General features: G+C 47.0%; 1 protein-coding gene across 1 annotated transcript; it reads right to left on the reverse strand.

Moving 5' to 3' along the window:
- Positions 1 to 840: 840 nt before the first annotated feature.
- LOC128419250 (IgGFc-binding protein-like) lies at positions 841 to 25179 on the reverse strand. Its single transcript, XM_053399694.1, has 18 exons — positions 23971 to 25179; positions 22325 to 22674; positions 21219 to 21792; positions 20192 to 20793; positions 19338 to 19899; positions 17751 to 18349; positions 15313 to 15892; positions 15015 to 15214; positions 13201 to 13342; positions 11737 to 12065; positions 10259 to 10832; positions 8773 to 9368; positions 7151 to 7715; positions 5748 to 6340; positions 3627 to 4197; positions 2509 to 2708; positions 1281 to 1661; positions 841 to 1131 (listed from the first exon to the last, which is right to left on the reverse strand). The coding sequence occupies exons 1-18, from the start codon at positions 24980 to 24982 to the stop codon at positions 841 to 843; spliced, it is 8721 nt and encodes a 2906-aa protein (XP_053255669.1). The 5' UTR covers positions 24983 to 25179.
- Positions 25180 to 26567: the final 1388 nt, after the last annotated feature.

Below are 26567 nucleotides of genomic sequence, written 5' to 3' on the forward strand. Positions count from 1 at the left end.
AATGTAAAGAAACAGAAGGTACATTCTTTCACCTTTGGTGGACGTGCCCGAGGATTAAGGTTTTCTGGGAGATGATATATAATGAATTGAAAAAGGTATTTAAATATACCTTCTTGAAGAAACCAGAGGCCTTTCTTCTGGGCATAGTCGGCCAACAGGTGCCAAAGAAGGACAGAATTTTTTTTATGTATGCCACAACAGCAGCAAGAATACATATCGCAAAGTATTGGAAGACATAAGACCTACCCATCCTGGAAGAATGGCAGATGAAGGTGATGGACTATATGGAATTGGCAGAAATGACCCACAGAATCCGAGACCAGGGAGAAGAGTTGGTGGAAGAAGATTGGAAGAAATTTAAAGACTATTTACAGAAATATTGTAAAATTAATGAATGTTAGAATGATGTTGGATTAAAAGTTATGTGGTTTTTAGCTATAATGCTATGAGTATGAAAAAATGGACTATTAATAAGCAAAAATCTAATGTTACATTATTTTAAGATTAAAGATTAGGATAAGCAAAGAGGGGAAGGATTTGCTGAACTGACAAATTAAACTGGAATACAAAAAGGGAGGTTAGAGGAGGTCCGGGAATTAAGTAAATGAAAGAATGTAATGGAAAGATGGAACTGTTTTTTATTTGTATTTTTCTTTTTTCTTTTTTCATTTTGTAAAACTTTAATAAATATTTTATAAAAAAAAAAGAAAGAAAAGGGGGTTAGGGGTTGGATGGAAAGAGCTGTGCCTTCAAAATTCTTTCTCGATTAGATGACAGGTCTGCCATTTCTAAGCAAATGTCTAGGTTAGAAACAGAGCACTGGAACAACTGCAAAGTGACTCACCAGCCAATAAAGTCTCTGGCTTTCCAAGAATCAATAACCTCAGCGATGTTCGTCACAACCTTCCCATTGGGTAGTATCAGGTCATCAGAGCTGTCACCATTGAAGTTTCCGCAGGATGCACAAAGCTTGCCCGCCAGGCTGTCTTTGACCTTCACTGTCACTTCCCCTCTGAGTCCATAGAGAACCTGAAGACCAGCCCCATGGCTGATTGCAACCACATCCTGGGAGAAGCTCACAGACACAACTTCAGAGACAGTCACTGGGAGTTTCACTGGCTGTCCATTCACCTGGAGCACACAGACAGAGAAAGAGAACATGACACATATCAAGGTCATTTAGCTCACGAGTCTTTGAGTTGGGAGTCAGAACCCCAAACCGGGTTGTGGGCAGAGGCACCAACCCACATGACCAGAAGGATCAAGTCAGGGCTTCTTACCCAAGCCTCCTTGTTCTTGTTGATGGCAATGAAGGCATCTCGGAAAAAGACATAGACTGCAGCCCCAGCCATCACGTCCCCATCACTGCACTCCTTGACATCCACCACCACTCGGAACCAGGCGCGGGCATGGATGTCACAGAGAGAAGCCACTTCATAGGCACCGCTGTAGAGTATTTCCCCTGAGGCACCATCAAAGGTGGTGAGCTGGGCTCCTGAGGTGAGGGTACACTGGCCTTCCTGCTTCACACAGACCCGCACGCCGTTCCTGAGGGCACATGCCTCTCCTTTCTTACAGGTGAATTCTTCACAGGTGAGCCGGCCTGAGGCATGGCAGGTGCATTTTTCAGAGCAATCCTTGGAGACGATGCTTTCTTCAGCCTACAGGGGAATCCCCAGACATGCAAGTTGATTATTTGCGCTGGTCTGATCAATAGCAGCTTTTGAACTGATAGGAAAGGTAAGGTCATCAAACTTTTGACTAGAACTGGGCTGATATTTTCAGCCTAGCTCTATTCAGTAACGCCCGGAAGTGAAAAGAACAAAAATGGCCACCATGCTGTCAAGATAAAAATTGGGAAGACAGTATCTGGGAAGATGGCATCCCAGATTTGGGCTTCAAAGTTTTGGAGGGTATGCTTTGGTCAACTTGTCTAAAAACAAGCAAAGGTAAGCCAGCCCTCTGACATGCCCTGATATTTCTTCCTCTCCCTCCAAAACAGATGAAAATCTTCCTTTCCTGAATATTGTCACAGGGGAAATGGTTCTACGAAAGTTGGATGAGAGAAGGAGATTTTCTGAACAGCTCTAGCTTTAGTCATGTAAATTCTAAACAGTTTCCTACTAAATCCTAGGATTGGAATATCACTTGTAGTTTAATGGTGAGTTTTTGGATACAATGGAGAGATAAAGGTTTTTGATTATTATAAAAGATGCAGGAGGAAATGATTAACAATAGGACCCACAAAGGGGAAGAGGGGAGGCCAAGAGATTCCTTGGAATCTTGTTTTCATGTTGGACACAGGGCCATCTTAACCATAGGTGCCAGGGTTGCGGGGCACCCTGGCGCTAGGCTCTGAGGGGCGCCAGGCCAAGAGTTCGGGGCCCGAGAGTTGGAGTCCGGGGAAGAGCCCGCCCATCGGAGACATGTGACTGTAAAGTTTTAATCTGAAAAACCAAATAAATAAATTTATTAAATATAAAGGAAAGAGGAATATATTGGACACACCTTGATGTAGTACCCGTCATGCACACAGCCACACCTTTCCATCGGCACGCAGGTTTCCCCATCAGATACGAAGCCAGCAATGCACTGGCAGCCTTCAAAGCATTTCTTGGTGCATAGGGTGGGAGCAGAAAGGCCTGCACATGTAAGGTCACAAGACCTGGTGCACAGCTCATATTGGCTGTTGGCAGGGCAAGCAAGGGCTGGAGAGAGAAGGGAAACACAGTGATACGATTGCCAAATGATACGATTGCCAAGAGTTTCAAGTTAAGAACCTCCGGAATGAATTACGTTCGTACAGTGGTACCTCTAGTTACGAACTTAATTCATTCCGGAGGTCCGTTCTTAACCTGAACTGTTCTTAACTAGAGGCATGCTTTCGCTAATGGGGCCTCTTGCTGCTGCTGCACCGCCGGCACACGATTTCTGTTCTCATCCTGGGGCAAAGTTCTCAACTCGAGGTAACTCTTCCAGGTTAACAGTGTTTGTAACCTGAGGCAGTTGTAACTCGAGGTACCACTGTAGTACTGTGCATTTAAAGATGCTTTTTTTCACCAACATATGCATTTATTCATTTTTAAATGCATGCCCAACCACAGTATGTGTATTTTTGTCCACATTACTTGGCTGGAGAACTGCACAGCAAAATTCAGAGGAGAGCAAAGTTTGTTTCCGTTTGTGCACTTTTAATGGAAAGTGTGAAGTAGGTAGGTTTGCCTTTAAATGCAAACTGAATTGAATGTCCCCTCCATCCCTAGGTGCTAGAGAGCGATAGGGCAGGAAAAAAGCCTAAGAGCAGTATGTGGAGTTGGAGGGTTAAATAAAGTGGCCCAAAGCTGTTCAATGAGTTTTGCTTGTTTGTTTTGCTGGATTAGGATGTGAGCCTGCGCCTCTCCAGCCCTAGTTCTATGCTCTAACCACTGCACTGCACTGCACTGCACTGCACTGCACTGCTCTGACTGTCAGGAAGGAGGAAGGTGGAAAACCCAGAGAGCGTGAACAGAGAGGGGACCTACATTTGGGTACAGAACTGCAGAAAAAGCTGGGGAACCATAAAAAAGCTGCAGGCTTATAGTATATGCTGACCACCAATGGAGAAGCAGATCCACATATAAACTTACGGCAGAATGAGGCTGTCCTCCACGCCTTGATGTTTGCTCCAGCTGCTTGGCACACAGCAACATAAGCCTGGAGGCTCTGGCAGAGGATGTCCTTTGCCCCATGGGCAGCACACATGCCACGGAGACAGCGGTTATAGTACTCAGTCGGCTTTACCAGGGAGTGGCATTCGCTGAAGGGGCCTGACGTGGCTTGGATCAGCCCACAAGAGCTCTCACCCTGGTACGGCTTTGTCTCTGCAGCATCGCACAAGGGACATTTCTTCCTGCAGCCATCTGAACAGCCGGCATTATTGAGCTCTACTTTCCAGGACACCCCAAACTCTGTCACATTCCCAGTGCTCTTCTCATCAGGCAGTTGGAATTCGTCGCTCCTGTCACTGTTGAAGTTGCCACAAAGGCCACACATCTGACCTTGGTACACGCTGGGAACATTTACCAGAATGTAACGGGAGGAATCATAGAGGACCTTTAGGCCAAAATCTGTCTGCAGGACAATATTCTTCCCCTCCTGATTTACCCAAATGTCTCTCCTGTCTATCACCAGCGGCAGGGCGTGCATCTCTCCATCCACCTATGCAGATCAGACAGAAGAGAAAAGAAAAGTACATGGGCCGTTGTATTAGAATGAAGACAGACAATGGTGCAAGTTCATATGATACAGCAGGGAGGGAAGCATGATTGAGTCAGTTGAAGTGTAGGAACTTCCTGTCCCCAGGCCTCCATGTTTGTACAAATTTGAACATCTAATAAGGAGATGCATGAGCAGTAGTTACCACTTTGTACATTGCAGCATGTCGTTTTGCAAATGTGTAATTGTTTTTAAATTGCTGGTTCTGTTTGTACCTTGATAAATTTGATGTCGACATTTGATTTCATTTGATTTTGTCTCAATGAATGCTTTGCATTGTTTGATGTAGACTGCTCTGATAACTGAGCAGTACACAAATCATGTTAAATAAATCAACAGCTTAGCCAAGTCTACCCAGGCATGTAATTTTTAAAACATGCATTTTTTAAAATGTACATCTGTTTTCAAATTGCTGATTTTATCTATATGTTGACACATTTTATGCCCATTTGTCTCTAATGTTTGATTTGAATCGGTATTTTATATTGCATTACGTAAACCACTTAGAAGTTTTAGTTGATTAAGCGGTATATTGTTAAATAAATAAATAAAATACACCAAGAATACAGAAATGGGAAGTCTGATTCACTCACACTTCCTCTTATCCTGCTGTAACCTGCAATGCTGGTTGGAGAAATAGTTAAGAATCATAAGCTGAACTTTTAAGTTGGTGGCAGGACCAGCATCAGTACTCTGAAGTATCCAGCAGATGTTGGGATCATGAGATCTACTGGTGCATGCATTGGGACACCTTTTTTAAGCATTCCTGTGCACCAGTCAGTGCTGAGCAGTTGGGTGTGTGAACTGCCATCTTAGCGTCACTTCGAAGCATTGTGGGAAATCTAAAGGGCAGCTAAAACCAGACACCAGATGGTGCTTGGGATGATACTGTCTGCTGCTTCTCCTTCCTATAGGGGAGGGGACCAACCAGAAGGAACTTTGTTCAAGGCCCCCCTCAAACCTGGAAACAGCCCAGCCTGGTGGATATTCCATACAAGTTCTCCATAGTAGCTCAGTGGCAGAGCATCTACTTTGCATGCAAAAGCTCCCAGGTTCAATCTCGAGGTAGACTTAGACCTGTTGGCCATCAGTATAGACCAGGCATAGGCAAACTTGGACCTCCAGATGGTTTGAGACTACAGTTCCCATCATGCCTGACCACTAGGGGTCCTGTTAGCTAGGGATGATGGGAGTTGTAGTCCCAAAACATCTGGAGGGCCAAGTTTGCCTATGCCTGGTGTAGACAATAATGAACTAAATAGACCAATGGTCTGACTCAGTGTAAGACAGCTCCCTATGTCCACTATTTCTTGGAATTGGCTACAGACCTTTCATACCTGGGGGAAATTAATGATGGAAGATCAGCAGTGCCCAGTGGAAAGGTAACAGCGCCGCAAGGAAGTTGGGGACTTTCACATAGTGTCTCTATGTGATGTTCATATGTGGACAGGAAGGAGACAACTTCTAGCAGATGAACAGAACAGGACACCTACCAGAACCTTCCAGGTCATTCCTTTCACAAGACTGATGGCGTAACCATGCACAGTGACAACAACCATCTTTGGCACAACTTCACTGTCGCCTGACCCCTCGTTCTCCACCACCACCGAAAAGTGTGCAAGCTCGGGATTCTTGCTGCAGACTTTGGCCAAGGTGTAAGTGCAGGAGCCGAAGAAGTTGAAGGTCTGTCCATCAAAGGTAAGGTACTGGGTTCCTCCAGCCATGCTGCATTTGCCGCAGCTGATGGAGTGGCAGCCTTGGATGCCGTTCTCCACCCTGCACTCCTCTTGGGCCCCACAGGAGACCTTCTGACACTCCACAGCTCCGTTGTCTCCGCAGCGGCATCTTTCATGGCAGGAGGCACTGGGGACAAAACTGTCTCCCTTCTTGTAGTACCTGCCTTGGTACACACAGCCACAGTCCCCGACAGGGACACACTGGTCTCCGCTCAGGACAAACCCAGCATCGCAGTAGCAGCCCTCTTTGCAGGACATTTGACACCCATCAGGAGCCGAGAGGCCGTGGCAGGTGACAGGGCAGCCATTGCCACAGAGATCATAGCGGGAGTTACGGGGGCAGGAAGGACCTGAAAGGAAACATCACAGACCATGAACAGCTGAGGAGGAAAAGATGGGGCGGGGTGGGGGATATCAATGCTAGGTGTTTATCTTAGCCAGGTGGAATCAGCCAGGACTTTCTGTTCTGTCATGCACACACACAAAATCATTTGAATTAGTTTAATTTTAATAATCCCCTTCCCAACTTTGCCAGCCTGATTTTAGGCTAAAATGTATGTGCAGTGTATTATTCCTGCATTGCAGGGGCTTGGAATAGATGAACCTTGGGGTTCCTTCACTACAATTCTATGATTCTATGTTTGCTCCATCTATTACTGACCCCTAGTGTTGCTGGGAACCATGGTTTGACTGGTTGTTTCACCCACAAATGTAAGTTTAGTAAATGTATAAACTGCATTTTAGAATAATGTAAATAACCCATTTAAAGACTATTTCAGAATATTAGGTGGTATCAAACTAAGTCAGAATAAACTCAATAATATCAATGGGTTGTACCCAATGCCAGTTCTACTTTGAATAAACCCAAACCTGACTAAGTCAGATCCATTATTTACAATGGATTTACTCTGAGTAAGTTAGATACAACCCACTCAACTAGTTATATAAGCCCATCATTTCCAATGGGTCTACTCTGAATATGACAAGCCCATTGATTTCAATGGGTCTACTCCAAGCACGATTCCCCATTAAATACAACCACACTCCATGATAAAGTTAGCTTGAGAACAATCAAAGCACTGCAGTAGAAACTCTGCATGCTAGCAGCAATTTTAAAAATCACTGTAGCCCAATTTAGATAAGTGCTGCCCAATACTTACTGCAGAAGGAGGCTGATCGCCATTGCCCAATCTGGATGCCTTGAGCTTGGCAGGCAGTCACGTAAGCACTGATGGCACTGCAGAGAGTCTCGTGGTGGCCCTTGTATCGGCAGACATCAACAACACAATCCTCGAAGTAGGCTGTTGCATCAATAGCTTTGTGGCACTGCTTGAATGGCCCATCCTTTCTGATGAGGATCCCGCAGTACCGGTCCTCCTTGTAGGCTTGTTTCTGTGCTTCTTCACACACAGGGCAGTTGCTGGTGCATCCATTCCCACAACCAGGGATCTCGCCTATCTTCCAGCTCTCTGCAAACTGGTTGACATTGGCTGCTGGGCTCCCGCCCTTCATGATCAGATCATCACTGGAGTCCTGGTTGTCATTGCCACAGAGGCCACAAAGCGCGTTGCGGTAACTCTTGGGAACAGTGACATGGACCAGTCTGTTCCAGCCAAAGGTCACGGTAAGATCAAAGTTGGTTATTACAAGGACATGGGCTCCGCTGATGTAGGCCTTCACCTTATCTTCATGGTAGAAGGGCAAATCCACAAATACTCCATCCACCTAGAGGAGACAGAGAAAATGTTGTCAAGGTGCCAAAACATAGCCTGCCAACCCAAAGAAGGCGATAGAGGAGGGTGGATTAAGAACTTGACCAAAAGGTCTATTGCTGGGAAGGAGGAACCTATGGCACTTCAGATGTTGTTGAGCTTCACTTCTCACTACCACAACCATTGCTTATGTTGACTGGAGAATAGGGGAGACAATGAGTAATTGTGTGGAGTTGTGAGGGTTGTTAAGGTTTAGATACAGGAATATTGTCCATGAGGGATAGCTCAGTCAGTAGATAATGTGACTCTTAATCTCAGGGTTGTGGGTTTGAGCCCCACATTGGGTAAAAGATTCCTGGATTGCAAGGGGGTTGGACTAGATGATCCTTGTGGTCTCTTCCAACTTTACAATTCTGTGCTTCTAAATGAACTAAATATGTCACAGTCTATGCTTTGGGGGAAGGGCCTTAGCTGTTTTGTGGAACATCTGTCTTGCATGCAGATGATCTTAGGTTCAATCCCTGGCACCTCCATGTAACTTGCAGGGTGAGTGTGAAAACTTTTCTGAAAACCTAGGCCACTGATGCCAGTCAGTATCAACAGTACTGAGCTAGATGGCTCAATTGATCTGATTTAATTTGAGGCAATTTCATTTGTTTATTGCTGCCTTTACTTTGCTACTGTAGCTGCTGCTTTAAGACCTGGATTACATATGTAAGTAAATACTACTTTTGCTTTTTCACAAAAACAATGTCTATGTGCAGCTATTATTTTTAAGGGGGAGAAAAGGGATAATACCACAGAAAATCCAGTCTGCCTTAAAGCATCCTGGATCATTATTTCGAGGAGGTTAAACCAACCTTGTCTTTGCTTCCAAGTTTAAGCTGCAAAGGATAGTGCACTGATGATCTCACTCTTGTGAGCAAGGAAAGATAACAGCTAAACAATATATCTTCTCCTAGTGCCTAAATCAATTGCTAAAGGAATTGCAGCCCAGTGGCTTCTGGAGGGCACCAGGGTCCCCATGCCTGCACTATCCCATACCATTTTTCTCCCTATGTCCCCAATACCTTGATTGTGTGAGGATGCTCCTGGCTGATCATAATGGTTCTGTTGTAAATGTCCAAGGTAACCACAGAGGAGAAAGGCATCGTCTTACTGCCTTGGCTGTTCTGGATCGAGATGGTGAACGGAGTGAGAGTTGGGTCCTTGGAGCAGAGCCCAACCAGCTGATAGACGCAAGTGCCTGAAAAGTCATATCTCTTCCCATCGAAAGTGGTGTAGTGATGGTCCCCACTTGCTGTGCAAGTGGCATAGCTGATGGGGTGGCAGCCCCGGATGCCATCCACCGTCATGCACCTTTCGCTAGCCTTGCAGCTGGCTGGACTGCACACCACCATGCCCAGGCTGGGATCACACCTGCAGCGAGAGCCACAGGTTTCATCGGCCCAGAACTCCTCTTCCGGCTTGTAGTAGAGGCCATTGTGAGTGCAGCCACAGCTCTTCACGGGGACGCACTTGTCAGTGCTGAGCACGTAGCCTTGGTCACACTGGCAGGTTTCCACGCAGGGCTTATCGCACATCGAAGGAGCAGATCGGTCAGAGCAACTGGCTGGGCAGGCGTTTCCACAGGCCTCATAGTGGCTATTCTCAGGGCATGACAAAGCTGAAAGAGGGCAAAGCAACAAAGACTTTGCAACAAAAGGAGAGATCAAGTACCAGCACCGCCACCTCATGGCCATCTACCACTGACTAACCTAGGTGTCAGAGACCAGACTGAGGATTACAGCTCTGATGAGGAATGGTGGGAACCTTCCCCTCTTGTTGCTCCTGACAGAAGCTCCCCAGGAACAGTGGAGCAGTATAGATTTAGAGAATTGGTTTGCAGAGGGACATAGTTCGGAGAACAACAGCTGGGCAGAGCTGAGTGGGGAACAGCTAGGAGAGAGAGATAACTGACTCCCCTTCACTAGAAAGTGTCCAGAGATTCAGTTTCTGCGACTTCTTTGGAAACTGACCTGGTCCACTCCTGCCATAACTACGTGCAGAGCAGAACAAAACTATCCTTCAGATTTCAATCTTCAAATTTTGAGTTAGTTTTTGGCTCAAAAAAATTAACATAATTTGTTTTAAAATACAGATATATTAGAATACAATTAGAATGCATATGTTGAGAATATATGCATTTCAATATGCATTTTGTAATGAAACGTATGTTAAAAATGTATTTCAATATGAAATTTGTACAGCCCCTACCTCTCACTCGAGGAAACTGTGAGTCGCATGAGACAAACCATGAGCAGAGATTCAGACTTAGCACTAAACCAAACCATGGCTGAGCCTTGGGTAGCATGGCAGCAGCTGCAGGGCTGTGCGGGGAACAAAGCAGCCATGATTCCCCCCAACACACACTCTGCAAGCCTGCACGTTTGTTCTTTCATGCTTAGCCATGGTTTAGCTTAGCAAACCGAACCAATGAAACTTTGTTGGGGATCAGCATTTGAGGACTGGGAGCACAATGCAGGGGAGCTGCTTCCCTCCCTGACTCATTCTCACCGCAGCCGCTCCGTGCTCTCCATTCGTGGATGACCACGCCTTCCTTGCGACAGTCAGTAGCATAAGCTTCCAGCGCTTTGCACAGGATGTTTTTGGCCCCGTGGTTGAGGCAGACGTCATAGAGGCAGCTGTCAAAGAAGTTGTCGGGGCTCAGCTTGTCATGGCATTTGCGGAAGGGTCCCTCTCCCAGCTGGGTGAGAAGCCCGCAGAACTCCTCGCTTCCAAAGAGCTGCCGTTGGCTCTCTTCACACGTCGGGCAGTTCCCATCGCAGACATCCCAGCAGAAAGGGTCGCGGTCGTTCACCTTCCAGCTCTTAGCCCACTCCACCTCAGAAGCAGGCTTGTGGCCTGCGGGCGTCACCATCTCGTCGTCTGGGTTTTGGTTGAAATTCCCGCAGAGGCCGCAGATGGTGCCGTAGTAGCTGCTGGGCAAAGTGACCTCCAGGATCATGCTCCAGTCGAAAGTCACCACCAGGCCAAAGCTGGTTTGCAGCACAGCGTTTAAGCCACTCTGGAAGAGCCACAGCTTCCCGTCCTCCAAAGTTACAGGCAGGCTTGTGATGATACCATTCAACTGTAGGCAGGGGAGAGAAAGTCGTCAGTACACTAGTTTCTCAAATAGCGCCCTCGACTGCCAGCTTAGGACGCAGACGCTGTCTCCCACTGCCTGCAAAACTGCCCTTTACATGAGCATCCTTGGCACACATCCCTTAACTGTTCTCCAGTCCCTGTCATAAACACCCCTCCTGGACCAGATATGTACCCTGTTTGTAGGCAAAAATAAAGTCACTATCTAGGACCTGGGAGACCAGGAAAATAAATGCAATAACTAAATATAGGTAACAACAACAACACCAACAACAATGGTTTGTTTGTTTGTTTGCTTTTAAGTTGTCGGCACTCACCATATAGTTGTTACAGTAAGTACATTTTAACATTTCGGAGGGGGGAAAGCTGCTGGTACTGCATACCCTTGAGTAGCCCAGAAAATAAAGCACTGAATAATAATCAGGGATTTTTTTGCATTATATTTGTTTATTTAATATGTCAAAATGATTGTTGGCTGTATCTGTATTATGATGTCCTATGACATTCATACATCCATATTCATTCATACACCCATATAAAATTCAGTGAATATAGCATTTATTTTTCCATGCTAGGGTTGGGCAAATATGTTGGTTTTTGTTTCTCTCCGTTTCTCATTTTCCCAGCATAATTTTATTCCCCCAAATTTCCACACTAGTGTGTGTGCCTAAGCAAAAGGAAGTGTTGCCGGGAAAGTGTATGTTCTGGGAAGAGTCCCGAGGGCCCAATGGATAGGCTTGCAGGATCACATCTGTCTCTCAGGTTCACTATCAGGAACACGCCAGAGGGCTTTTCTCCTCTGTAGCATGTCCTGATGTATGTAGATTCCCCTTGGGATCCTTCTCAACTCCACAGTTCTGTAATTCTAAGACACCACTGCAAAGACTCACCCGGATTCTCCCCGCTTCCTTCCTGCGGATGGAGATGCTGTGCCCGTACACATAGATATTGGCCTGTCTCACGTAGGACATGGTCTGGCTCCCCCGGTGATCATTCTTTGCCTCCACCGTGAACGGCACCAAGGTGGTGTCATTGCTGCAATACTTGGCAATTGTGTAGGTGCAGGTGCCCTGGAAGTCAAAGTCCTTCCCGTCGAAAGTGTGGTAGTGTGGGTCTCCCCAGCCCCAGCAGGTCTCGTTGTAATTCGGGACACATGTTGCTTTGCCATCCTCCAGCTTGCACGTCTCCTTGGTCCGGCACTTTAAGGCTTTGCAAGGATCTAAAATGAAAGAAAAGAACGATTGTGGGCTCGATGCAGAAGCAGAGGTCCCACATGGGAAGCCTTTGGCAAAAGAGGTGTACATCACCGCATGGTCGTTGAACATATGACACCCTATGGTGACAGCCCAGGTCCATTTCAATGACTTGTGAGTCTATGTGTACAGACGGTTGTGTTTTGGGACTGCTCCAGAAGTTAACCAGAATTTCTATGATCAGAGCCAGATGTTCTGAGAGGCAACCCATGTACAACAGTGCCCTATGGGCATAAACATGTGAAAGACAGACACACGATCCCAGAACACATTAAGGTATGCATTCAGTGGCAACTCCCCAATGGATGCTCAGTGTGTGCATCACCACAGCCTTCATCATGCCAAGTGCTACATTTATTACTCTGCATGCAGCAGTCCTGTTGGGAGCTGAGACTAGGGAGCGGCAGATCTGTCAATTTCAGTTTTTCTCAGTTTCTCATATTTCCAATCTTAAATTGTTTTCCAGATCAATTTATGATTTTTCTTAAGAAGCCCTCATGAAACCAGCATGCTAGTGTATATTTCCCCCTGTATGTACCTATTTATGCAAGTTTGATTAATATACACAATTTTGCAAATCATTTCCCCTACTATTTTTGCATGTCATGTAATATTTCTGCACTACTATACATGCATTTTACATGCATTTTACCTATTTGTATGCATTCCGTACACATTTCTAGATTCAAGCTGTAAATCTAGGATAGCTTCTTTCCATTGGACATAATTTATATTATTATTATTCACTCATGCTCTGTGCTTCTTGATATTATGACCATTTATAATTGTTCTTAATATGCTTATTTTTAATGGTTATATTTAGTGTTGTTCATTTTGGACCACTTTGGGCACAATTGTGGAAAAGCGGCATACTTCTAAGCTGACAATGGCTTCCCTGGAGGACTGCATTGCAAAATTCAGAGAAGACTGGACACGAAAGGATGGCTTTGTTTCAGTTTGCATATTGTTTCAGGATGTGTGGATTAAGTAGTTTCATCTTGGAATGCAAACTAAATTGACTCCCCCCACCCCATCCCTAGTTGTGACCTGGGTCAGCCAGGTCCTCAAATTGTCCTTCTGAAAATGCATCCAGCCTCTCACCTTTATTGACGCAGCTCATGACCCCATCCTGGACCTCGCAGACCTCATCGCTGGTGCAGCTGTGTGACTTGCAGGTGACTCCCCGGCCTGGGACACAGCTGCAGATTTGTTGGCATTCATTCAGCAGGACCTTCTCATGGGGCTGCCGGGGCATTTGCCAAGGGGAAAGCAAACCATTAAATGACCAACCACCATAGCCTTTACTGGTAAGCACATATTTCAGTTACATGAAGGCCAAACTGAGGAACAGGTTTCCCAAACCATATGTGCTCTACCTGTGATATCGCTTCCCCTTCTTCCAGATCATTCTAGAAAGAGAACTCAAGAATCTAGGCTCCCATATATGGATATATCGTGGTTACAATCTGCTAGTTTGATGTAGTGGTTAGAGTGTTTGACCAGGACCTGGGAGACCAGGGTTCAAACCTCCACTTGGTCATTAAACTCACTGGATGACTTTGGGCCATAGAGATTCAATTTTGGTGGAGGAGAAATGAACCACCCATGAGAGGAACCTGCAGAAAAATAGTAGCAGCCCTAAAGGGATGCCATTTCCCCAATCTCAGTGCCAATGCGGCCATTTGCAGCTTAGAGTCTGCCTTCTTCTGGAAGATAAGAAAATATCTGGCCAATTACTAAATGGCCTCGGCCCAGTATACATGAAGGAGCATCCCCACCCTCATCATTCAGCCCAGACACCGAGGTCCAGCTCCGAGGGCCTTCTGGTGGTTCCCTCACTGCGAGAAGTGATGTTACAGGGACCAGGCAGAGGGCATCCTTGGTAGTGGCACCTGCCCTGTGGAACGCCCTTCCATCAGATGTCAAGGAAATAAACAATTATCTAGCTTTTAGAAGACATCTGAAGGCAGCCTTGTATTGGGAAGTTTTAAATGTTTGATGTTTTGTCGTATTTTTAATATTCTGTTGTGAGCCGCCCAGAGTGGCTGGGGAAACCCAGCCAGATGGGCGGGGTATAAACAAACTATTACTACTAGTAGTAGTAGTAGTAGTAGTAGTAGTACTGAGTTCTGTTTACTGTTTGCCAATGCTTGGTGCTTGTGTGATGCAAGACCTTGGATAGCCACTGCATGAAGAATACAAAACTGGGATAGGCTCAGTCATACAACTGGAAGGTACTCATAGGTCACCTAGTTCAACTTACTGCCAAGGCAGAAAATTCATTGCTACAGCATCCCTGATAGATGGCCATCCAGACTCTGCTTAAAAACCTCTAATGAAGGAGCAACCACCACCTTTGTGCCATCATCATGTTCTTCCAAATGTTTAGGCTACATCATTTTTTTCTCGGAATTTGAACCTATTGGTTTGTGTTCAGCCCTCCGGAGCAACAGAAAATAAATGTGGCTCATCAGACTGAACCTCTGAGGGCCACTCCCTTCTGGGCAATGTTCTGAGGGCCACATGTCAGAGGTGGGCAGGGCCAGGGCAAAAGTGGGTGGAATTTAAATATAAACTAATTTCACCTTTGTACAGTAGTCTAGTTCCCACACACGCTCACACATTCCTCTCTATCCTCCATCCAGACAAGAAAGAGGCATTATGAGTTCAAGGACACATTCTAGCCAGGTAAAAACACTCAAGGAAGGTGTGAAGCAGGGCCAGTGAGGGGGTGTGGCCTGGGGAGAGGGGAGTGGCCTGGGGGGCAGATAGAGAAGCCTGGAGGGCCACATTTAGCCTCTAGTGCTAAGGTTCTCCACTCCTGGTTTAATAGCCCTTTAAATAGCTGAAGAGGGAACTTCCTACCTTGCACTTGTTCAAAGCAATGCAACACTATCTCCTTTAGAGGAAAGCACCTTATAATATGTTCCGTTGTCATTGCACCCGCAGGTCTCTACTGTGACGCAGCCGAGGCCATCAAAGAAGAACCCGTCATCACACTGGCAGCCCTCTGCACATGTCCCAGGGCATATTCTGGAGTCGGTGATCCCAGCACAGTGAGTGGAGCAGAGATCAGCACAGAGTGAATACTGGCTGTTTGAAGGGCAGCTGAGAGCTGCAACAGAGAGAGTACATGGTACATGATACGTGACTTTTTTTTATAAAAAAAAGATATTTATTATAATAATACTACCCATAGTTCTCAGTACTCACGACAGAAGGATGGACTCCTCCAGGTCTGGACGGGGATCCCGGCTTCTTGGCAGGCAGACATGTAGCTCTGGATATTCTGACACAAGGCCTCGCTGTCCCCATTGCCCAGGCACACATCGTAGATGCAGTCGCTGAAGTACACACTGGGGTCCACCTTTGCATGGCAAGCACTGAAGGGGCCATCAGGCGCAGTGAGGATCCCGCAGTAATGGCGCTGCTTGAAAACCTCCTCCTTCTTTTTCTCGCAGACTGGGCAGCTGCTCCCAGAGCATCCATCTGAGCAAGGTCCAACTGCCCCAGGGACTGGAACCTTCCAGGCAGCACCAAATTTAGCTACATCAGAGGTTGTCTTGCCATCAGGGAGCAGGAAGTCATCTTCCTTCTTCCCGTTGTAGTTCCCACACAGGCCTTGCATTTGGTTCCGGTAGCTTCCTGGGACGGTGATTGTCACACGGTAAACCAGGTCATAGCTCACAATGAGACCAAAGTCGGTTTCTATCAGGACTTTAGTGCCATGCTGATAAGCTCTGAGACGTCCACCAGAAAATTCAACGGGTAGGGAATGAAACACTCCGTTCACCTGGAAGAAGGGGACATGCTGAATCTAAGGGCAGATGTTCAAAGGACACAAAACTGGTCTCAGGGATCTTTGACCCTCCAGCAATAGGCCCTTCTCTCACAAGTATTGTTGAACTCCACCCAAGTTGACATGCACTGGGGCACCTTGTGAATGGTTCAATATGTAACAAGCTCATGAGCAAAGTTATCTTTAAGATCTGTTGGAAAGCAGATTCTTGTGTATAGACATATGTAAACATATCCACTCACAAGGATCCATTCACATGCAAATCTAGTGTGCAAATTGTATTATTGGAACTTGGCAGAAGGTCATACTTCCTGGATGCTAAGGAAGACATATTGTATTATAACAGCCCCATCTCGGAGTTGCTGAATTGGTGGCTCTTGTGCTTAAGACACTCATCACTGGTTATTTTTGAGTAGTGCAACCCCTTCAGCACAAAAACTACAGGACCACAGCTTAGTGGTAGTGTCCATGATTTGCATGCAAAAGGTCCCAGGTTCATTCCCCAGCATCTCCAGGTAGAGACTACCTGTCTGAAATGCTGGATAGCTGTCCTATGTCATTGCAGAGCAAATAATACTGAGCTGGATGGACCAAAAGTTTTACTCAGTATAAGGCAGCTTCCTTTGGCCTAACCAAGGTCAAATGCATCTGTGGTCTTCTTGGGATATACTAATGTAGAATTAGAGCCATGATTAAAGTACTGGTCTTTCCCCCCCCCCAAGTCTGAATTTATTCAGTGAATAGATCTCATGTTCAAACGTAGCAGCTGAATTTTTCATTGAAATGATAGGGCTGTAACTTTTCATTGGCTTAAGCAATAGCTTTATTAATGTTTAATTGACTTAAGATGTTCAGGAGATAATATATACAGCTAGCTATGTTTGCATGAGCTCCTGGCCATTGCACTTTGTGTACAAAAGTGCAAATATATGTTAGCACCACCGAGGAGATAAAATTGCCAAGTGAAACCAAAAATGACACAATTAAAAATTCAGAGAGGATAGTTGTGACTCTTATTTTAAACATACACATGTGTGTGTGTTAGATATAATTCCTTATAATTAGCTGTATAAAATGAACTGTGATGGCAAACTCCATCCGATGTGAACTGTCTGGACAAATACCTGGATCAGAACACAGTTATCTGTCAGCTCTCACACACCTCTGAATTTGGCAACGCAATTCTTGGCTCATAAATACCCCAAATGCATATACAACATCAGGTGTAGGCAGTGCTATTTTTCTAGAGAAAGAGGTGCCAGAACTCACCATGAATATCTCCCTTGTTCTCTTATAATAGCAATGGCGCCCACCTGAGAGGTGCCAGAACTGAGTTCCAGTGAGTTCTGGCAGGAAAAAAGCCCTGGGTGAATGTAACGGGCAGGTGGATGTAACTTGGCCGAAACAGCCTGGTCTGCCTAATTAGGCATCCCCACCCTACAATCTAAACAAATGTAGTATAAACACCAACAACTGGGAAACACTGGCCTGCGAGCGCTCCAATTGGAGAACAGCCTTTACCAAAGGTGCCATGGACTTTGAAGACGCTCGAACTCAGGATGAAAGGGAGAAACATGCTAAGAGGAAGGCACACTTGGCAAACCCTCACCGTGATCAACTCCTGCCCGGAAACCAATGTCCCCACTGTGGAAGGATGTGTGGATCCAGAATTGGCCTCCACAGTCACTTACGGACTCATTGTTAAAACCGTGTTTATGGAAGACAACCTTGCTCAGTTACAAGTGATTGCCAAAGAAGAAGAAAGAAGAAGACCCTTGGAGTTAAAATGGAGAAGTATGTGCACTGCCTGGAGCTCCTTGGATAAGATCATGGGCAGCATGCAGACACCTACCTTGATCTGTCCCTTCTTGTTCTGGATCAAAGTAAGTGTGGTGCCATAGACTTCCACAGAGACCATCTTGGTGACCGAGGCTTTTCTGCTCCCCCAGGCCTCATTTTCTTCAGTGATGGTGAAAGCTTTCAAGTTCTTCTTGTCTGTGGGGGCAGCCTTAGCAAGGACGTAGGTGCAGGTGCCCTGGAAGTTGAAGCGTACTCCATCGAAGGAGATGTAATGGGGATCGCCAGAGACTGAGCAAGTGGCTGAGCCAACAGGGTGGCATTTATGGATGCCGTCCACTGCCCTACACTCCTCACCAGGGCCACAAGAGGTTTCCTTGCAGGCAACCGCTCCACCAGCCTGGCACACACACTCCACATTGCACTTGCTGGTTGGGTAGAAGGTTTGCCCAGCTGTATAGTACCGCTCCTGGTAGACGCAGCCACACTGAGACATGGGGACGCAGCGGTCGCCGCTGAGCACAAAGCCTTCATCACAGACACAGCCTTCTGCACAGTGTGCTGAGCAAGGCAGAGGGGAGTAGAGGCTGCTGCAGGTCTGTTGGCAGCTCCTGGCACAGAGCTCGTAGTGGCTGTTTCGGGGACAGACTGGCTCTGGAATGGGAGGGTTAGAAAATGCATTTCCCATCAATATCATGAACTCTTCTATTTCCGTTACTACACCAGAAACTAACATAAACCCAGGCTGTTGTGACAGCGTTGCTCCCCCTGTTTCCAATGTTTGGGATGCGAGTGCTGTTGCTTATGTAGCCAAAGCTGCATCACCCACCCATACAGGAAAGGGAGATGTCAGCAGGCTCAGGAGAACCTTAAGGGGCAACCCACCTGCCCTAAACAGCCTATTGGAGACAGAGCACGCTCAGGGGGCCACAGATTATTGGCTGTCTGTTGCAGATGTGGAAAACTGTGAGAGAGTGAAGAGGAAATGGAAGGGTTGGAACCAGGGCTGAGGGCTGTCTCAGCAGGCAGATGCTGGGAGGTGGAGAGGAATGAGACATGGGAGGAAAGAGCAATATGTAGGGACAGGGAAATCTGCCAATTCTGGTTTCTCATTATTCCAATGTTAAACCCAGTTCTCCATATTTCCACATCAGTTTGCAGCCCCCACCTAAAAAACAATGCCCAAATGTTCCCACAAACATTCTTCAGCATTTTAGAGCAACTTTCTCCTTACGTATTTTAACACAACTTCCCCTTTTATAGCGTCTTTTTCCACTGTGTTATTGTCATTGATATATTCATTTGTTATCCTTTACCCTACCTAATATATGCATTTTTGGAGCACATTACTTGGCTGGAGAAATGCATTGTGGAATTAGGAAAAGTATAGATTTTGAGGGGTGGCTGCCTTTTGGTTCACCCATTGCTTTGGAAAGCGTGAATTGTGTAATTTCGCCGTCCGATGAGAACTGGATCAAATCTTTATCACTCCTATCCTTTATGCCATATAACTTGCCTTGCACCTTCTAAACTAACCCCATTCTACACAATCCAGCAATATTGAGGGGCCCAAGCTTAAAAAAAAAACTGCCCTAGGGACCTCCACCCTCTTCACAACTGGAGCAAACTGGATCATACTTACTCCAGAATATGTGGATCCTCCAGATATATATGGTCACCTGTATGGCTTGGCAGGCTGCAGTGTAAGCAGCAATGACATGGCCCAGCACAGCCTTCTGACCATTAAAGGTGCAGTAGTCAAAAACACAGTCCAGGAAAAACACCTCAGGGTCAATTCTGCCATGGCACTCCCTAAATGGGCCACTCTTATCCACCAGGAGTCCACATTCTGCACTGACGCCTCGCTGGCGCTGGGCAATGTTTTCCAAGTCTGGACACACCCTGGGGCTCACTTCTCTGCATCCCAGGGACTCGGCCACCTTCCAGCGCCGTCCCAAGGCTGTCAAACCTGAGGCTGCATCACTGGATGCCAAGTCATCTTGTTTGTTGCTGTTGAAGTTGCCACAGAGACCTCCGAGGGCCCCTTCGTAGGACTTTGGCACAGTGACCATGAGGCGGCTTTGCCAGTCAGACTTGACGGTGAGGCCGAAATCTGTTTGGATCACAACATCCCAGCCCTTCTGATAGATGAGGACTTGGTCCAGGCCCATCCTGTAGGGCAAGTTGGTCAGCAAACCATTCACCTGGGAGGAGAGATAAAGTGGGAAGGGTGAGTGGGGAAGATCATGCTCAAAATCTGGTGCTATGGCTTTGAGCTATGCCAAACGATGGCTTAGCAAAGACATTTTTGGTGCGTAAAATTTACGTGCGATTGCTGACATGTGGGTTCTTTTGGACCCAGAAGAATGCAGAACGAGGGTGGAACGGAGGGTGGAACAGGGTGGAATGGGGACGGGGCACACGCATATGTGCTCCATAGTTGTGTGCAGGCTTTTAACAGACTAGCTCACCAAAGGAGGCCTCATTTAGACTCACCAGAACTCTTCCACGATGAGCCCAGCTGACTGTTATCTCCAGGCCATAGACTTGAACCTTGACCAGTTTGTTGAGGGATGCAGACCAGCTGCCCTGGCCTGAGTTCTGGACTAAGACTTGGAAATCCACCAAGTCGTTGCGCTTCTGGCTGAGTCCTGCAAATGTGTAGAGGCAGGTGCCCTGGAAGTTAAAACTCTGACTGTCAAAACCATGGTAATGAGAGTAACCGGCTGCAGAACAGGTGGCGTAACCAGTTGGGTAGCAGTTCTGGAGGCCATTCTCCACCCTGCACTGCTCCCCAGCCTTGCAGCTGGCAGGCTGGCATTTCATCTGCTTGCTCTGCGGGTCACAGACGCAGCGCTTTGTGCATGTGCTGTCTCCCCAGAACTGCTCGCCGGGGGAAAAGAGCTTCCCTTCGAAGGCACAACCGCAAGCTGCCTTGGGGATACACTTCCCAGCTTCCAGCACAAAACCCTCGTTGCACTGACAAGTTTCCACGCAGCGTGATGAAGAGCAGTTGGAAGGAAGAGCTTGGTCATTGCAAGTGGCCGGGCAGGCTGAGCCACAGAGCTTGTACTGGCTGTTCTCAGGGCAGGAGAGCACTGCAAAAGGGAGAGACAGAGAAGAATAAGGGCACACTTATCCACAATCCCTTTCTTTTTCATTGGGATTTATTATCAGAGAGATTGCACACCCGTTACTCCCAGCACCAATGGTAAGACAGCCTTTAGGTAGATTGAGATGGATGCCCCAAGCTGCTGAGGCTGGGTGTTGTGAAATAGAAGCAAATCGTTTGTTATTTAATTTACAGTGTTACTTAATACAGTTGCCTCCTGTGTTTTATTTGTTTTGAGCAATGTATAAGTGTTTTGAATTTTTGGGAAGGAAAGCATTATGAGCACCACCAATTTTTCTTCTGGGAAACGGGCAATTTGCATTGCCCACAACAGTTTCTTATATTTCCAAATGTGATCCTGGGCCCAAAGGAGCTTGGGGACCTCTGCCATAAGCAATTAATTCTACTCACAGCAGCCCGTGAGTTTCCTCCAGTCCAACAGGGTTACCCCTTCCCTCTGGCAGGCATCAGCATAGCTCTGCAGTGCTTGGCACAAAGTCTCTCGGTGGCCTTCGTAGATATAGAGGTCATAGGCACAGTTTTCCACAAAGATTTCAGGGTCAACGACAGAGTGGCACTGGCTGAACGGGCCGCCCTCCCGTTTGCTGATCCAGCCACAGAAAGTCTCCACTTTGTATTTGATGAGCACCTCCAAGGTGACCTTCTTGCATTCTCCATGGCAGTCATCCCAGCAGAGCTTGTTGCCATCTTCCACTTTCCAGCTCTTCCCAAACTCCAGAGGGCTGGGGGCCAAGGACCCAGCCGAGGTCTTGAAGTCATCAGTAGGGTCACCATTGTAGTTACCGCACAAGCCGCAAACGTTCTCGAAGAAGCTGCTGGGAATCTTTACCCAGAGGCGGTTGTTCCAGTCATAGGAAACCTTCAGTGAGAAGTCGGTCTCGATGAAGACAGAGGTCCCGCTCTGGTATAGACGCAGCTTCCCCTCTTGCAGGGAGATGGGCAGCCGGGAGCGTTGGTTATTCACCTGATACAGAATATGTTACTGTTAGATATGCATTATGGAAGCCCCTAGCAGTGGCGTAGCGTGGGTTGTCAGCACCCGGGGCAAGGCAAGTAATTTGTGCCCCCTAACCCATGGATTTGCGCCCCCTAACCCGTGGATTTGCGCCCCCTAACCCTAACCCCCAGGTGTTGCGCCCGGTGCGGCCGGCCCCCCCCTGCACCCCCCATGCTACGCCACTGGCCCCTAGTGTAGGGTAAGGATAGAGTTGGGAGTTGTTCCAACTACCTGCTGTGAAACAGGACCAGCCACACCCAATTTGGCACCAAACCTATGCAATCCAAGTCATGGTGTGCCACAATAAGCTATTTAAAATAGAACTACACATGCCCATTCAGAAATATCAGGAGGGATAGTCCTAATAGGATGACCAGTCCTCAGTATAATTAGCACATGCAAAAGTGACACAGAATGGAAGTTGAGTGACCCATTCATCCCTACCCTGATATGGGCCCTGGTTCATGCAGTTAAGACAACGGAATGCTATTGTTCTTACCCTGACTATGCCATACTCCTTTCTGGCCACACTTATGTGGTATCCATAGACCTGGACCGTCACAAACCCTATGAAGGACACACTCCGTCTGCCTTGGTTCTCATTTTTGGCTGTGATGTGGAAAGCAGGGAGTGTTGTGTCTGATCCGCAGGTCTTGGCCAGCGTGTAGGTGCAGGTGCCCATGAAGTTGTATTTCTGCTTGTCAAAAGTACGGTAATGGGGGTCACCCAGAGACCAGCAGGTGGCAGTAGACTGCGCCACACATACAGGCTGTCCATTCCTGATCTGGCAAGTCTCCTTCTTCCGGCACTTGGTGGAACTGCAGGATGGTTGGGGGACAGGCTGAGAGGCTGGTGAGAAAAGAGGAGGGGTTAGTGTAACAGTGGGGAAGAGAGGAAGAGAATGGGCACAAGAAGAGAGGGGGGGAAAGGTCGAATGGGTGGCCTTCAACACAATCAGATTGAGGGATGGAGGAAGCCAATTTTTTCCCCTGTATAGCCCAACTCATCTGACAAGTTAAATGATAAAGTTCTGATAGCAATACTTAAGCTGTCCTCCCTGACCTTCTCCATATACACGCCGAACACTTGGAGATGAAGGTTGGTGGGTCCATGCCAATGTTTCAGGCCCTCAACATCATGCATGCTGCTAGCTAAAGCCTCTAGAAGTGCACATGCTCAAGGCAACATGTGCAAAGGGCTGCCTACCTAGGCATACACAGCTATATAGGCACTGCACACAGCAAAGGCTCTTGCACTTGGGGCTATAGGGCAAAGACCTCCCAAGGAGAATTTCAAGGATTTTTTAAAAAAAGGATTTCCCCCCAAAATCTCAAAGCTACACATGCTTTCCTGTCTTGCACACATTTTCTACTAACATTTGAATTTAGAGAAGCTCCTGGTGACATTTCTGTCCATCTTCTCTTATCTGGCCAATGCTCTGCTCCACTCAGCCAATCCTAGTCCAAATGTGTTGCTATGGCAAGAGGTCCCTCCCATGTGTTTCCGGGCAGAAAGGCCACGAGAGAGTTGTATATGACTAAGACTGTCAGCTACTCAGTACTGATTGCACACTCTCTCTTCTTGTCATGTGGGCAATCCAGGAAGACTACGCAAGACTGGGGTGGGGGGAGGGGGAAACTGCTGCTATGGCAGATGATCCACTGCCTGTCAGTGTTGACAATACTGAGCTAGGTAGACCAATAGTCTGACTCAGTATAAGGAACAGACTGCTTTGGAAGGTGGTCACCTCTCCTCCATGCAAAGTTTGTTAACAGAGGTTGGATGGCCTTCTGTCATGGATGCCTTAGTTGAGATTCCTGCATTGCAGGGGGCTGGACTAGATGACGCTTCCAGCTCTACAAATCTATGATTCTAAGGCAGGTCCTATATTCCTATGTTCACATGAACTGGAGGCTATCTTTGTATCCAACCCTTTCTCCAAGAAGCTATGCACAAGGAGGTAAGCCCAATTTATTTCCTCAAGAGCCCTGTGAGGTTGGTTACACTGAAAGAGAGAGATTGGCCCAAGATCATGCATTGAGTTCCATTGCTGAGCAAGGATTCGGACCCTGCAATGCTGATCATCCTTTGCTCAATGGAAATTCAGCACCTTGATCTCCCACCTTAACAAGCCCCACAACTCACCACGATGGCAGAGTGCCAATGCACCATAGGCATTCCTGCTGGCAATGCCAAAACTTAGCAGGGCAAAGGGGATGCTGGGATGTGTCATGGAATGGGTGCTTTCTTTCTTCCCCAGACTGTACTCGCTCCAGGAGTATTCTGTTCCTGGAATCTGTCTCCAAGAGGTGCCACTCAATGCACGACCATCCATGGTGATCCCAGAAGCAGCAGCGGTCTTAGCAACGATGAACGCAGAATTGTCAAAGTCCTCCAGGCCCCCGAGGGTGTAAGATGTGCAGTAGCTGAACACGTCAGGGATACTAAGGAGAAAGGGGTCGAAGGTCAGGCCAGAATGGGTACCACCGGTGCAAAAGAAGAAGACCTGGATGCCCACGTTGGCTGTGATGTAAATGGGACCCGAACGCGAGACTTTCAGCTGAAGCACCTGCCCGGCCACAAGGTTGTAGTTCGTATGGATCCCACCAGAGACACAGGTGACTGTGGTGGGCTGGGATGCCACTATGTACGCAAGGTCATACTTTGTCTGGAAAGAGAGTGGGAGGAGAAAGAAGGCCCGGCCCCAGCTAGACACTGGCAAAAGCTGCTCCACCACATGGTTGCAATTGGTGTTCATATTGGCGCAGGTGTGCCCACTCAGCACTGCCACTGGCCGTGCTGATCTTACAAGGGTGCCAGAGAGGTCTTGGCGGCTCTGGAGCTGGATGGCTTCGTATGGAGAAAGGACGACATTCAGCCTGCTGCCTGCTGGGTAGATGCGCCCCTGGAATCTCACGCTGCCCTTGAGATTGATCTCCACTGCAGTGAGGTCCTGCCACGCAATGATGGAGAACTCCTTGTATGAATTGGACAGCTCTCCAGGAGGTGTGAGGATGTAGTATTCAGAGCCTAGGCTGTGGACTGGGTAGATCACGGTGGTGTCGGCTGTATTCTTCTTGGAGTTGAGGGCCAACACAGAGATGTCTTGGTTAGCTTTCACCACGACGGTGTAGCAGAATTTAGCTGTGCCGGCCATCTCTGCATAAGCTGGTATCTTCACTTTTGCAGTCTGACCCCGGGCGAGGGGGAATTGGCTGTGGAACTTAGATTTGTAGACTGAGATGGTGACGGTGGTAGAAGGCGAGTAGCCAGAAACATAGAGCTGGAACTGAGCTTCAGAGTAGTCCAGCTTATGGTTTTGCAGGAAGGCTGTGATGAACTCCCGGCCAGTGGGCATTATGGCATGGAAGCCTGGAAGAAAGAAAGAAAAGTAAGCATGCTCTCTCGCTGTCCTACTTCCGGGTTTGGATCTCCAAAGCTTGGACAGTATGATGTCTGGGTATTATGACAGGGTCTATAAAACCCCCCTGCCAAAATATCTGACAGTGGGAAATACCGTATTTTTCGCTCTATAAGACGCACCAGACCATAAGACACACCTAGTTTTTGGAGGAGGAAAACAAGAAAAAAAATATTCTGAATCCCAGAAGTCAGAACAGCAAGATGGATCGCTGTGCAGCGAAAGCAGCAAACCCTCTTGCTGTTCTGGCTTCTGGGATAGCTGCGCAGCCTGCATTCGCCCCATAAGATGCACACACATTTCCCCTTACTTTTTAGGAGGGAAAAAGTGAGTCTTATAGAGCAAAAAATACAGTAAATATTTTGTTTTTCCTTTAATTGAACAAGGACTTTATGGGAAGGCAGTAAAAGAATCCAAATGCCCAAGTAATGCCCACAAGTCTTGACAATGTGCCCTACCAAAGGGTTATCCCATCAAAAAATGTCTGTACATACCCCAGAAATAAGAATATGCATTACATTATCTAACAGAGTACCCCCATGTCAGACGTTTCCAACTTCCCAGTGCAATAGGCATTTTTGGAAATTTGAGAAAGTGCCATGGGATGGGTGCCCCTCACAAAATGGATGTCAAAAGGGTGGCATAACACAAAATGGATCTAAAAGAGCAGAAAAAGAGACAGGGCCACAAAAGATCAGAGGGGGAAGCAGTGACATCAGCCCCAAAGAGAGACATTCTTTGCCGCTTCCCTCTGTTCAGCAGGGAAAAGATGGCGAGTGTCCAATCCTCACACCCAACAAAATGTAGGCATGCCTAAGGGGTTGTGTTCAAAGCAGGAGAGGCTAAGCCAGAGCAAACAGGAACTGATTGAGAAAAGCAAACACTTCTCTCATGCATTGTGGATATTTGAGGTGGCATAGACAGAGGTCATGTGTGCCAGAGAAGATACTGGCAGACCCATGAGCCCCTGGCTCATGCGGAATATCTGGGCTTCTCATGCATGTGTAGTTAGCTCTTTTTCAAAAGGTTTCATTCTGGCCATCAGCTGTTTTGCTGGGGAAAGGGAGACTGAATCCAGACTTGCCTCACTGCCCCCTAACAACCTGCTTGCTGGATTTCATTTATTATCTACGGCTACTGCTGCTACTGATACTTCAGGCATCTCTTTAACTTTAAATGAGGCTGAAGTGGAATCTACACACATATAAATAATGTGAAAATGCTTTAAAAAAATGTTTTGAAAAATATATTGAATTTGCCATAAATCACCATTGCCATCTAGTGCCACCATTGTATAATGCGCTTTACAACACACTTAAAA

This window comes from Podarcis raffonei, chromosome 8 (genome assembly GCF_027172205.1).
Source record: "Podarcis raffonei isolate rPodRaf1 chromosome 8, rPodRaf1.pri, whole genome shotgun sequence".
NCBI lineage: Eukaryota > Metazoa > Chordata > Lepidosauria > Squamata > Lacertidae > Podarcis > Podarcis raffonei.